Source organism: Hyalella azteca, unplaced genomic scaffold (assembly GCF_000764305.2).
Source record: "Hyalella azteca isolate HAZT.00-mixed unplaced genomic scaffold, Hazt_2.0.2 contig6892, whole genome shotgun sequence".
NCBI lineage: Eukaryota > Metazoa > Arthropoda > Malacostraca > Amphipoda > Hyalellidae > Hyalella > Hyalella azteca.
In genome coordinates, this window is record NW_025937033.1 from 41789 (window position 1) to 56680 (window position 14892).

General features: G+C 34.5%; 1 protein-coding gene across 1 annotated transcript in view; it reads right to left on the bottom strand.

Moving 5' to 3' along the window:
* Positions 1-6877: 6877 nt before the first annotated feature.
* LOC108682382 (glycine receptor subunit alpha-2) overlaps positions 6878-14892 on the bottom strand; it is a 69843-nt gene continuing 61828 nt past the window's right edge. The window contains exons 7-9 of the mRNA XM_018171537.2: positions 12680-12871; positions 7351-7598; positions 6878-6904 (exon numbers count right to left, since the gene is read on the bottom strand). Of these exons, the coding sequence (XP_018027026.2) occupies positions 6878-6904; positions 7351-7598; positions 12680-12871 (467 nt within the window). The remainder of the gene's footprint in view (positions 6905-7350; positions 7599-12679; positions 12872-14892) is intronic.

Genomic DNA, 14892 nt, shown 5'->3' on the forward strand with positions numbered 1-14892 from the left:
AAGTATTCACAGGGTGAATGAATTCCAAATTACTCTATAATCAGTCTTGACACTTTCTGAAGCATTATTACCAACAAAACCAAAGTAAATGACGTAGTTTTAAGAAATGTAAAAATATTTTTGTTTGATATATTATGGCATGGTGTTTCTTATCGTCTAGTTTGCATACATTGAATTTTTTCACTGACAAAGTTTCAGTACAAAATTTACATTGAAACGATGATAAAAATTAAGTGAAAATTCCTAACGGATTTTCTGCGTAAAAAATAAATGACGGTACCAAAAATTAATTGTGTATAATATTATATAAATAATGACACCAAGTTTACTGCGTAAAACTTATCGGTGACTATAGTAAATAAGATATGATGTGTAGGGCAGGAGCTGTCCGGCTTAATATTTAATTAAGTCACAGCTTGTTGGTTAGTTTTCCGAATGCCAAGAGCTGTTCACTCTATTATAAGCGCTACATTATCTACTGTATAACCTTATGTTAAAACTTCCACAGGATAACTGAAAGGATGAAGAGACGATCTCTTATTATCCTTTTATCTATTTTAATGCTATTGGAAGCATAAATCTTATGTGACGTTCTCAAAGAAAGCTGGAGACTATACATATGTTCTAAGCTCGTTCATGGTTAGTAAAGGCGCGTTTATGTGAACTTACTTATTCAATTACCATTTTTCTCAGTATTTAAAACAACCATCTTTTCCAGTGGGTTGTTGGCAATTTCTAATATTTTCAAAAGTAAAATATAAGATTAAAAGTGTCTAAACCTGATACGTGTTCAAATTCAAGCACGAATCCCAAAAGTGATGAATTCTGAAGGATTTTTCCCCCAAAATAAAAAAATTCAAAATTTTGAATCTTTGGGCACAAGGTATGTTACGCAAACACTGATCAACAAAGTGATCACGAGATAACGCTCTAACACCCCTAAGATATTTACCAATCAAGTTTCAGTTAAACGTTAATTGGAAAATTGTTACCTAATCTTATTATTGAAGCTTGTTGGTATATAATTAGTATATATATTCCAACTTGGTTTAATAACAGTTAAAAAATTAGCATAAGAATCACCGAGGAAGTATAATATTGCGTTTCGCAAGCAAATTATAGAACGTTTTACTTCTGCAAACAGTTTTCCTAAAGTGTAATTTTACTCATACTTGTGCTTCTAAATCACGGATGGATATTAGTGGATATTAAAGACAAAGCGTAAATCAGGAAAATATAACTCAGTATAATAATAATAACTCATTACTCACTGCAGTGAGTGGCAGAGAGCGCATTTCTCGTCGACGAAAACGTGAAGTCACGGACAGACAGACAGACGGACAGACGGACATGGCGAGCACAATAGTGCCTTTTTTCCATAAATGAAAAAATGCGCTAAAAAGAACAAGAACAGAAAAAATAAACCCAGCCCATGGCTAGCACTGAATTAACTGGGATAACAGAGATATGTTCTGGAATAAAAAAAACTTAAGATGCTGCATGGAATGGCTCAACCTTAATTTTTTGTAAAAAAATAACAAACCATTTATATACATCACAACACAAATCATCAATCGCGAGATGAAAATTGATGGCAATTCCAACAGAGGGAAGCAAGAGTTTGTATTTCATAGTATATATATTTGAGTTTTATGCATGTTTAATTGCAAGCATTCGAATATGTCTAATATTTTTGTACCTGCTATTTCTGCCTATATTTTCTCAACAATACAAATCAGCACGAATTTTTTCTGAAGTATGACCATATATTTTTCTCGAATTTAGTAAAATTTAGTATATTTCACTAATAAATAATTAATATTTATAATTTCATTTATTATTTAGACTAATTTTCCTGGCCATATTTCATTATATATCGTCTTTCTTCGTGCGTTGATGTTTCATTTCACCAAGCATTATGTTTCTTTCTATTAGATAATATTGATAATATTAATATCCCTTCAATCGCCTTATTCCAAGTAGGGCAAAGTTAGTCCAAGAAATAACATATATTTACTCGAGTGAAATGTTTAGATTTAAATACTCTGCGTGCAATTGGGTAATGAAAAATACGGTTTGAAAATAAGGGTAAAGCTGTATTATATATTCTCATGCTTCCTGTCATGATTTAATTCTTAAAGTATACAGCAAACAATTAACTCTTGAATACAATTATCGCTATAGGCTGAAACCCAGTCAGAAATCTAAGGCATTTTTTAACAATTTAAGAGCTGTAAGGGGCTAAACGTGCCTGCAAATTTCGACGTTTCGATTTCGACGTGTCCATTGTATCACCGCATCAAGCTATTCGAAAAACAAGAGGGCGGACACATGCTATTAAATGTCCGGAAATTAATTAACTAGTCCATACAAACCCAGTGAAAATTTACAGACGTGGCAGCTTCTGATTTGGATTACCAGAAGCTGGGGCGACTTTAAATTTTTGTTTGAGTTCTCAGTGAAAATTTACAGACGTGGCAGCTTCTGATTTGGATTACCAGAAGCTGGGGCGACTCTAAATTTTGTTAGAGAAGCTTCTTCAGAGGCGTGTTTGCACCATAAGCCTACATTTTTAATGATAAGGTGGGCTCAATTAGTTAAATTATTCATCAGCACTCTAATTCTGGGTATATAATCATATGTACAGTATTGAATACAAATTGTAGCATTTATTCCTACTTATTCAACATTGCTGCAGTAGTGCAGTAGGCTAACCACATGAGAAGCCCTAGACTAAGATATGCAATGCAACATGTAGCCTATGCATAAATAAGCGCAAGATGCCCAATACAAGTACGTGCAGATCCAAGCAATTGAATTTTTTATATGGGATTTTCAGCAGGTGTGAATTTGTTAAGAAAAGCTAGAAGCAATCCGGTAATCGTAACGAATGGCTATAACACCAAAACAAGCATTTAATTTTCTTGTTCATAATATTACCTTCTGAGATTATTTATGATTTCATTTACAATTAACTAACTTTTATTTCTAAATTAAATCACGTTTCAATAAACGAGAGTGAAAATCTAGTTCGTTTGTTTGTTTGCACTACAATGTTTGTTTGCACGACAGTGTTTGTTTGCGGAAATAATTTCTTTCAAGCGTTGGTAACTAGTAAAATGTTTGTTTGCACGACAATGTTTGTTTGCACAACAATGTTTGTATGCACAACAATGTTTGTTTGCACAACAATGTTTGTCTACTATACACAGTCCAAACATTGTGTAAACAAAGCACATGAATGTCTTCGAAATCCTAGAATAATTTATTTCAATTCTGCTCGAAGTAAATGTATAATTCGGGACCATCAGTGTTAAATATTCAGTCAGGAACTGGAAAAATTTGTGAGCATAACTTTCGAAATTACAATATGAGCTGAATATTTTAGGATCTTTCCAGATTTTTACAAATTTATGTTAAAAAGAATTTGCGTGCCAGCTGAAAACGACGTATTGAATTTGAATAGTTAATCATCAATTTACAACACATTTCACTTATTCAGATCTAAAGCTAGAGATGCTGTCCATATATTTTTATCATATGTGAATGATAGAAAGCTATATATTTAATATAATTGGAGCCTTTTTTTAATAAGAAGCGAAACGGGCCGAAGAGGAGCTGGTTTGGTTATTCGGATGGCATACGAACACGGTTATTTTAACAGTGGTCTTCTGTACGGGAGGGTATCACGTTTTTATACACTCATACATATTTTTTTTTCTACAGACAACAGTTAAATTACTATCCTATTGTACAACTAAACATAGAAGAACCCTTTAAATTTTTTAAATAATCGCGAAATGAAATATACTATAGTTTAAATATAGTACGACAACGTTTACCTCAGTCCTGTGTACTCAATATTTTCTCCTAATTCGATTACAAGCCTGCTTGAGCGGGATGGCATGCGAAATATTTCTCATGCATAAAGAATTTCCAATTATAAAATGCAAATATTTATTCATTGGAAAACCATGCGTATTTTAATAAGGCGCACTATTGTATGAAATTGTTTTATTTGAAAAGATCAAAATTTTTTGAAATGCTTTGCTCTGAACGCGAATCTTTACAATATTGAAGTTAAGTGACACTAGATTTTGTTCTCAAGTGAAAACTTGTGAAAATTTCAGCAAAAATTGGGCGGAATTTCAGTTTGGGTGGAATTTCAGAAGTTTGTACATGCATGGAGGCCCATTTGTGTATTAATAATGAAAAGACCAATTTCTTGATATAGGTTTCAATCTTCCACGTTGTAAATGCCAGCTTTTCCCACTTTTATGAACGCTAGCCTCTTCTACTCATTTGATTGATGCTTTATTCCACTTGTATAAATGCAATTTTTTGCAACTGTCATTAGAGTTAATTTTTTTATTTGTCGCATGACGTAAATCATTACATAAGGAAACATTTTCTTAACCGCTAACAGGATAATCAAGCGTTGGTAACTAGTAAAATTGGTAACATGAAATAATGAGTTAATGGTTTTTTATTGGGTTGATTTTCTCAACACCGATTCTATTTCAACACTGAAGGGTGCGTAACTTCGGAGGCTAAAGGTGTTTCAGGACAATTATTTTACGATCAATGCAACTGAAGTACATTAATTTAGTACCATCAATAGATGTAGGAGCATGTAGTTATTTCTTGGCTCATTTGCGTTTTATATTTTAATAAACTCATCACATGAAAAATCTGTGCTTTACGTGATGGATGCATATTGCATCCATCACGTAAAGCACAGATGTTGCACCTACAGAAGCACAGATGTTGCACCTACCATTTCATTGCATCATGCAATGAAATGGTAGGTGCAACATTTTAAACTAATTGCTTAACGGATCGTTTAGAAGAGATTTTCATTTTTCTTTACACTACGGCGTAAACTTTGCTTCAATTATATAAATAATAATTAAATAAATAATAATTTCTATACACACGGATGGGCTTGAGATATTAAATTATAATAGTTGTGGCAATTAGAATAGTTGTGTCAAGATAAAATTTTACTCATGGCTATCGAGGGTCTAATTTCCAAATGATAAGTCTTTTTGGTGTCTCGTAATCCCGCCAGTAAGAAAAAGCCATGCATTCATTCTAATAAAGGAAATAATAACTCCAGTAGAAGGCGTTGAAGATCGCGAAGCTGAGTGGGAAGAGGATGCGGCAGTGCGAATCAATGGCGAGAGCGAGATCCTTGGAGGAGTTGGTGCTAACGTTGGCTAGCAGATGAGGCGCCAGCAGCGATATGTCATTTACCATGGGCACTCGTCCGCTCACGTGCTGTAAGGGTAACTCAATTAATTATATTGCAGATGAGGTGCCAGCAGCGATAGGTCATTTACCATGGGCACTCGTCCGCTCACGTGCTGTAAGGGTAACTTAATTAATTACATTACAGATGAGGTGTCAGCATCGATAGGTCATTTACCATGGGCACTCGTCCGCTCACGTGCTGTAAGGGTAACTTAATTAATTACATTGCAGATGGGACGCCGGCATCTATAGGCCATTTACCATAGGCACTCGTCCACTCACGTGATGTAAGGGTAACTTAATTAGTTACATTACAGATGGAGCGCCAGCATCGATAGGTCATTTACCATGGGCACTTTTCCGCTCACGAGATGTAAGGGTAACTTAATTAATTACAGTACAGATGGGACGCCGTCATCTATTGACCATTAATGGGACATTAATTACAGTCAATGGCGATTGATCAGAACACATCAGGGTGCTGTCCTTTTGGACATATAAATTTTTTTATCATATTGTATATGAATTATCAAACGAAACTGTTTTCGCTGACTATGATTCTGTTTTGATATGAGGGTGAGAAGGAAGAAAATCAGTCAGAGTTATTGTAAATAGCTGCTAATTATAAGATAGTTTTTCTTCCATACCATGAAAAGAAAAAAAAATATCGGCAGGTTCTCGTAAGCGTGCGACATGTACAGAAGTTAATTGAAAAATTTTCGCTTTACACTTATAACATAAACAAAAATTAATCTTTCGAATAACTTGCGTAGGTCGCTGATACAGTAAAATTGTTAAAGCGTAACGACACACTAAGCAAGAGTAAGTTCCATTAAGTATGCTGTAAATATAGTTTATTTGTAGATAGACAGAATCTGATGAAGGAACATCTAATTTATCCTGCAAGTATGCGTCAGTTTGCCAATGGAAAATGTTGTTTATTCTTTATCAGACATACTTTTCGGTACCAGTCACTATTGTCAATTAAATTTATGAAACTTAAGAAGATAGTGGCAAGGAAATTTTTGTCGAGCTCGAAAACAAGGATTTACATAACAGATATGCCATTCGAAAACTGATATCACATGCATAAAATAGTAAAAACTACCTACATGGTAACCAAATCCACTGTACTCACCAGGAGAATTTGAAATAATGTTCACAAATGCACGGCGAAGAATTCTACGACCACTCAGATTCCAATTTTACTAATAAATTTTTGACTGTAATCTGAATTTTTACCTCATCAACAGACGTCATTTGGCATCAACCGACGTGGTTGCCAAAGGCTTAGAACCCATTTGGATAAACTAAAAAAATTTTGATGACAGCACAGCGATGGGTTCCATGACAACTTCCAAACCCATGTTACAAATAATTTATTTTACTACAATCCGAAATTTTACCCCAGTTGACATCAACCGACGTCGGCCTCAAAGGCTAAGAACAAACCGTGATGTTCCCTGGCGGGACGGCGAAGAGATTGGGGTCCGTGCCCTGGTCGAGCTCAGCCTTGCCGTTGCTGTTGGAGCATTGCTGGCAGTCTTTCTGGAGGTGTTGGTCGGCCTTACGCACTCACGCCGAACAGTGCAACGTTCCGGTGTCCGACACTGACTTTAAGGTTTTAGCTTCTATTTCTGGTGCTTCCAATCTGCGCATTTTGGAATAATTGTATATTTTTAAAGAGAAGCCTAGTTTAAATGCTGCCTACAGTTCTTATCCATTTGAAATTGTGAATAGATAGGTATTTCTTTATTATTCTGCCCTCTGCCTGTAAATTTAGGTTTTAACTTCTGTTGCTTTTGTTTTTTTTTCTTATGACTCCAAATTTTATTAATTTTTTGACTGTATTTGTGTTCTAGATTTATCGAACTGACGATGGAGCTTGTCTCCAAAACGTTTCAATAGAGAAATGCTGAATTTTTGAGGAGTTTTTTTTTCGCTTTTAAATTTCTAGTGAAAAATTTCCATGACAGTACAGCGAAGGGTTCCATGACCACTTCCAAACCCATGTTACAAATAATTTGCTTTACTACAGTTCGAAATTTTACCCCGGTTGACATCAACCAACGTTGGCCTCAAAGGCAAAGAACAAACCGTGATGTTCCCTGGCGGGACGGCGAAGAGATTGGGGTCCATGCCCTGGTCGAGATCAGCCTTGCCGTTGCTGTTGGAGCATTGCTGGCAGTCTTTCTGTAGGTGTTGGTCAGTCTTGCAGTCGTGGGTTAGATCTTGTGCTTTGATGTTCCTAAGGCCGTCCATGGATTTGGGCGCCTGCACCTTAGGGGGCTTCCTCCACATGTAGTTGGCCAGGGTGAACTCCAGAAGAGCACAGAACACGAAAGCTGCAGATAAAAAGCTTGATGGTTACATGAAAACTAAGCATATTTGATTCATGGCAGATAACTAACGGCCGAAGAGTTTCCTACTACCCGAAAATTTTCTTATTGAAAAACTCCAATAACCTATGCTCCGATTTGATGCAGACAAAAAAATTTGCATTATTTTTCGAAAATACACATTCAGCTGAAAAATTGGATCAAATTATATCGGTTGTTAAACGTCCCTGCTTAAACTAATTTGATCACAGAAGTAACCAATAATAATAATGATAATCGAAACAAAATAATTTCCGCAAAGAGGTGTCAATTAAAGTGATGATTTGGAGCATGTAGCAAAAATCCACAAGACTTGTTAGGAGGCACCTGATTGATACCGGCCGTCATCTGAGGTATTTTATTGTGTCAAAATTACGTGTCAGAGCTCAAATACTCACGACAAAATGATTAAAAAATATGCGACACTATTTTTTTCCTTTGCGGAATAGGCAACTGATTTTCTTACCAAGTTATATTATTTGCGTAAATGTGTGTTTATGAGGCGATACGGTATGTCAGTTATGAAATTTTGATAATGTAAAAAATGAAACGTTGTGACTCCATTTTTTGAAAAAGAGTTTTAGTTAATATTTTAATGGAGTTTTGGACTCACACAGGATTTGATCAGAGCCAAGGAAATGGTGAATTATAAATCCTTTTCATTGAAGATCAAATAATGCAATCCCTATTATAATGAACAATTGATTCATGAAACTTAATTAGTTATATTATTTTCCTCATTATTACTGATTGGAAAATTGTCTTATTCTGCAGCCATCAAATAGAAAATTTTTATTGGCATGATTATTATTTCCATCGTTGCTTTTGAAATATTTGACGAAATAGATTACAAAAAAATTCGTGGAAATATGCCCGATATAAAGCTAATAATTGCTTTTGTCATAAAATTTATTATTTATGTATAATATCTATCAATCATTTAAATATTGGTGTTATTATTGTCATTTATAGTAATATCTTGATAAATTATCTATCATTAAGTTTATAATACACAGAATTTAATTTAACCATGACCAAAATGATGTGTTGTTGACATAATAGCATCGCCAATGAGATCTTTTATCTTTCAGCTGGCAGAGCTCGAAGATAAATAAGACGACCCGAGTTCTCTCTAATGAAATTTGCTAATAGACTTTAATAAGTAGAAAATTAGTGTAACTAGGTCATTTGTTAGTGTAAGACGCGAGTTCAGAGAAACGCGATGAACACGAGGCAAATGCAACGTGCTCAAACTCGCTGCCAAATCACAGCTCGCTGCGCAGAGTTTCTCGCTTTCATTTAAATCCAAAATTCAGTAGCAGTGTGAATTTGCAGGTCGTTTTGCTGGAGTAGATCGCCGTGTACGACTTGAAACAGCCTAATTGCTTTCTGCTGCTGGCATATCCTAGAATATCACAGTTTCCAAGCGAGTGTTCGGGGATGGAATACTGGAGTAACTTTGGAGCATTCACCGTTGATGATGTTCGGAGGGAACGCCACAGGTTAAAAACATTTAACGTAAAACAAATTGAAATAATGATGTTTTATAACGTAAAATATAGCATTATGCAACAAGGAAAATTGTTCGCTCATAAATTTTTTTTTTCGCTGCTCTAACGTAATTTATTTACCATTTTTTCGAATCTTGATCGGTAGATCAGTTTGAATGTAGTGTCGAATCGTATGAAAAACACAATGATTGTGATGAACAAATAAAATTTTTTGTGACGAATGAGTTCTTCATTGTAGACTTTCAATGATTCTGAAAACAGTTCTCAGTTTTCGTACTTGATGAATTTGCAGGTCGTTTTGCTGGAGTAGATCGCCGTGTACGACTTGAAACAGCCTAATTGCTTTCTGCTGCTGGCATATCCTAGAATATCACAGAGTGTTTGCAAGCGAGTGTTCGGGGATGGAATACTGGAGTAACTTTGGAGCATTCACCGTTGATGATGTTCGGAGGGAACGCCTCAGGTTAAAAACATTTCATGTAAAATAAATTGAAATAATGATGTTTTTAAAGTGAATTATAGCGTTATGCAACAAGGAAAATTATTCGCTCATAAATTTGTTTTTCGCTGCGTTAACATAAATTATTTACAATTTTTTTCGAATCTTGATCGGTATACAGTATCGAATGTAGAGTCGAGTCGTATGAAAAACACAATAATTGTGAAAAACAAATACAATTTATTGTGAAGAATGAGTTATTTATTGTAGACTTTCAATGATTCTGAAAACAGTTCTCAGTTTTCGTACTTGAAATTCCGACTGATCGATCAATCATTACTTTCGTTGCCTAAAGAAATATTTGATTGTAATGTAAAGAATTATTTATTTTAATTAGAATATGAAGTCTTCTAAAAATAATTCTAATAACAATGAAAATGCTAGTATCAAAATAAAGCAACGATAAACATCCATGAGATTTGTTCTTCTGTCACCAATAAAATGGACTTCACGTCACCAAAAGAAACCAAACAAAATACTAAGTAAACAAACTCGGGTAATTTCTTATATCTTCAGCCAAACTTGTAGAAGGAAAACATTTTGAATTGGGACTCTTCGATGGCCCTAGGGAGCCTTCCTATTGTATAAAAGATATCTACCTGTCTTTGGAATTATTTATTGATAAATATCGAAAATTCCATGTAACTATAAATAAATAATATTACGGATATTACGATAATTTTTTCACGAAAGTGATACATTGTAAGGCAATTTTCGTTTCTTGAAGAAGCTTCTTGCCTTAATTAGTATGAATTATTATTATTATTATTATTACTATTATTATTATTATTACGTTACAAATTATTCAATATGATTAGTGAGAGTGTGATTGGTGTGTGTAATAAAATCATAGGTGTGATTATATATTTTTCTTCGATGTAAAAATTCGTATTTTTAAGGAAGATTTACGCTAATGTGCGAATTCTGTTAATACACCGCAAAAATAATGATGTAACTTTTACATTATAAAATAATGAAATAGCCAATCGAATTAAATTTTTCGATTTATGTTGCCAACGTTTTCGATATATGTTGCGCCTCTTTTCCATAAATGAAAAAATGCGCTAATAATTGTGCTCGGCATGTCCGTCAGTCCGTCTGTCCGTGACTTCACGTTTCCGTCGATCTTGAGGAAATGCGCTCTCTGTCACTCACTTCAGTGAGTACTGATCTATTTTTTATTAATAGCAATCACGAAAGCACGAAAACAACCCATTGAATGTTGAATCGTCGACCCATGGATGAACTAATAGGATGCTGGGACAAAGCTGACAGTGTCAGAAGTAATTCAGAAGTAATTTTTCAGAATTTCGACTAATGTCAGAAGTAATTTTTTCGAAGTAAATTTAGTTCTTTTTCAATATTAATTTAAGTAATGAGTGCGATGCATTACATGGAGCCGTACAAGTTGAATATGATCTAAAACTTAGACCAATTCTACGGTAAACCTGAATTGATTCTTAGTGAACAGGATAAGCGGAGAGTTACAGCTTTTAAGTTGTAATTTTATTCAGATAAATCCTGACGTAGAAAAGAGCTGGTTATAAGTTATCTTGATCACTTGCCTAGGAAGTTTTGGCAATTATATGTAGGCAAATTTCAAACTGCAAATATAAGCTATAAACTTATTTCAAACTGCAAATATAAGCTATAAGCTAAATATAAGCGAGAAGTAATGATTGAATTAGAACAAACTCAATAGGTGATTTAGATGAGTGCTGCAGTTACGTCAAATTTGTGACACAAACTGAACATTATTTCGAATAAGGGAAGATTTGCGTGAAGCTCGTCAGTGCTTCATGTTGTGGTATTGTTTATGATATTCGGGAATTCTCTAGGCGCAATATATAATTATGACCACATTCTGTGACCTATGTGACCACACATAAAATTAATTAATTATTTATGTTTTTAACTCCTACGCTCTGCAAGCATAAGTTGAAAAACAATTTAAGACAAATTATTTCATTTGTAAATACAATGAACTTGACAACTTAATCTTATCAAGTATTAATTATTTAATTATATTGTTAACTCGCACGCTTCACAAGCCAACGGGAAATACAAGTTATTATATGAAGTTGAGAACTGTTCATTGAGAAACTTAATAATACTGTACTTAAATTAAATTAAAATAAAAAAGTTTTTATGGCTTGATATTATTTGCACACATCATGTTTACCCTGGTAATTGTAAGCGACATTAAAGAGACCATGAATGACGTGTGAATTCCAGTTTTGATCAAGGAACAAGTTTCAAACAAAGCTTTAGGCCAATTAAATACGGGGCTTGTGCTTTTTTCTGTATGTATAATTCGGGTATGATTATTTCATGAATGTTAAATAAAATTGGTTTATTCAATGTTCAATTTACCGAAGAATTGGACCAAATTTGTAAATAATACGACGTAACGTAGTGTGACTTAATTATGCTATCTAAACGACATCAAAAAATTAGAATTAGGATTAAAACTAAATCCTAAATCACTTTAAAATATAAGCTCGTAATTTTAAACCAAGTGTTGCACCAATGTTTAACATGAATCTGAAAATTGAACCTAGATTAGAAATAGCGTACAGATTTTGTTATTTATTGTGTTATGTTTAGTGTTATATTATGTTATTTATACAAACAAATAACATTATATTAACCTAATTATATAGACAACACCGTCGGTAGAGTAGTGACCCGAAATAAGATTGTATTTATGCATATGAGTGCTTAAAAAGGAACTAACGATTTGGCAAAAGATGTTTGGCAGTAGGGGTGACTCTAATTCTTGCTTGAGCTATACAGAGGAATGCATAACATAAACCAGATGATTTCCAAGAGATGGTGAGCAGCGTGGTGACTAAAATTAAGATTCAATTAAAGCAAATGAATGTTTCAAATAGACCTGATAATTAACGTATGAGATGGTGAGCAGCAGCAATGATATCCAATTAATGCAAATGTTTAAAATAAACCTGATGATTTAGATGAGATGATGAGCAGCAACATAGGTATTAAATTAAAGAAAATGAATGTTTAAAACAGACCTGATGATTTAGATGAGATGATGAGCAGCGTGGTGACTCCGAGCGTAGTTCGGCCTGGCGCAGAGCCGATGTCCATCCAGAAGCTGACCCAGGAGATGGCCACGATGAGGATGGTAGGCAGGTAAGACTGGACCAGGTGGAAGCCCAGCGACCGACGCATGTGGAACTCTGCCACTAGACAGCTGTAGTTGCCTGAAATGATGTGAAGGGGAGAATAAGGGTCTGAAGTGATGTTGAGGGGAGAATAAGGGTCTGAAGTGATGTTGAGGGGAGAAGAAGAGTCTGAAATGTCGTGAAGGGGAGAACAACGACCTGAAAGGTCGTGAAGGGGAGAACAACGACCTGACGGCCTGCACCACTAACCTCTTGTCGACTCTGAACGAATGGACCCGCCTGATGGACGAACGGGAGCCAGTAGATGCAGTGTANTATGGAAAGATCGGGTTCCAAAGGCCTGATCCCTTGTGAATCAAGTCACGAAAAGTACAAGGATCGGCAACAGGCCATGGGCCTATTTCTTCAACACCGATACTTCTGTTCTATTCTAAATGACGGGAAAGGGAGTAGAACAACAGCCTGAAATGATGTGAATGGGAGAACAACCTACGTAATTGATTTCGATCGACTTCTGAAGTCAATCAAAGTCGATAAAAAATAACAATAACATGAAGTACCAGTAATATGAAATAACAAAAACATGAAAATAAAAAATTTGAATGTACAAAATTTGAAAAACATAAAAATTAATGGGGAAAACCTTCAAAACTGGAATGGTTACATTTATGTACATATTATAATGTATATGACTGAACAAGGACATCGTATTATCATTGGTCATATACTATTTTTTTTAAACAATAATGATTGGGAGATGTTGAGCGGGCCAGCAGCAATGTATGCGCTTTAGAAGTTCTTTAACTTTCAGGAAAATTTATTTTCGATTTAATCATAACCCCCTTGTGTTAAATATCTGTATAATTATCATCACATGTTGACAGTCATTTTCGTTAATATGATGATGCCAATTTAAATTCAAGGCCCGAGGTACACGCTCGTCTGGCCGGTTAGGTTCCGGTTAAAGGCAGCTTACGCTCCTTCCATCAATCTCAACTCTAATGATCAATTAAGCGGGTAAACCTATCAACCTGACTCAGAAATTGATGCGTCGGGGCACCGTAAGTGAAAATCAGAGTAACATTATCGGTGGCAAGAATTTCAAGACCTATATTTTGGAAAACATTCTCACTCTAATGCCATTTAGAATGACTCAAATATCCCTTGAAACGAGAAAATGGGGAATTTAACTTGGAGATTGAAATGGACAGGGCTCGGTTAAATGTTAGTGTTAAAGGGGCTGGTATTAAACATGATTGTATATCTTACCTATCCATTAAAATATAGTAGATCGCATAACGTTATGCGACTTTGTCAAAAGGAAGATAATAAATATAATCGGTATAGCGGATAGTGCCATTTTTGTACTGATACAAAAAAATCTCGATAGCCACATAAATGATCCGGACACAATTAAATCATTGTAGATGATATTTGATATATAAAAAGCTGAATTTCCTTAAATTAGGGGTAGTCCGATTTCAGGGAATTATTTTGAACAAGACGTGGTCAATATTTTAATTAAACTATTGGGGTTTTCACCGGACTGAGTACTGTTCTATAAAATATATATTTACATCAAACGCGCAGTCAGATCACATTTAGATATAAGAGAAAACTTGTTCATGGAGCTGACTTGCGCGTGAACCCAATTTATTTGGAATATAAATTAAAAACTATTGATTTGTTCGAATCTCTTTTTAAAGACAAATATTGATAAAACAATATATTTTTTCATAGCTATAATTCCATTGCTGATAGCACTAATGCTAAATAGAATCGCCGGATATAGTTTTAAAAAGCATAACTATAACCCAAGTCGCGAGTTCAGTTGGCTTTTATAATAAAAAAAAATAAAAAAACTTATAGAGAAATTCAAAAGGAGTGCAAAAAATGAAATTATCTTGAATTCAGGCCCATGCAAATCTTGGCTCTGGAAGATGTTTCTTCCAAAATTTAGAGTTCTTTATTGCTGCCATATAATGCATTTCAGTCTCTCAACCCGTTAAATAGACGAAGCGTCGTGTTTTCTCCATCAACATCTGTGTATTTTTAGCATTTCGAATGTATTGTTTTCCACAAGCTTGAATTTATAATAT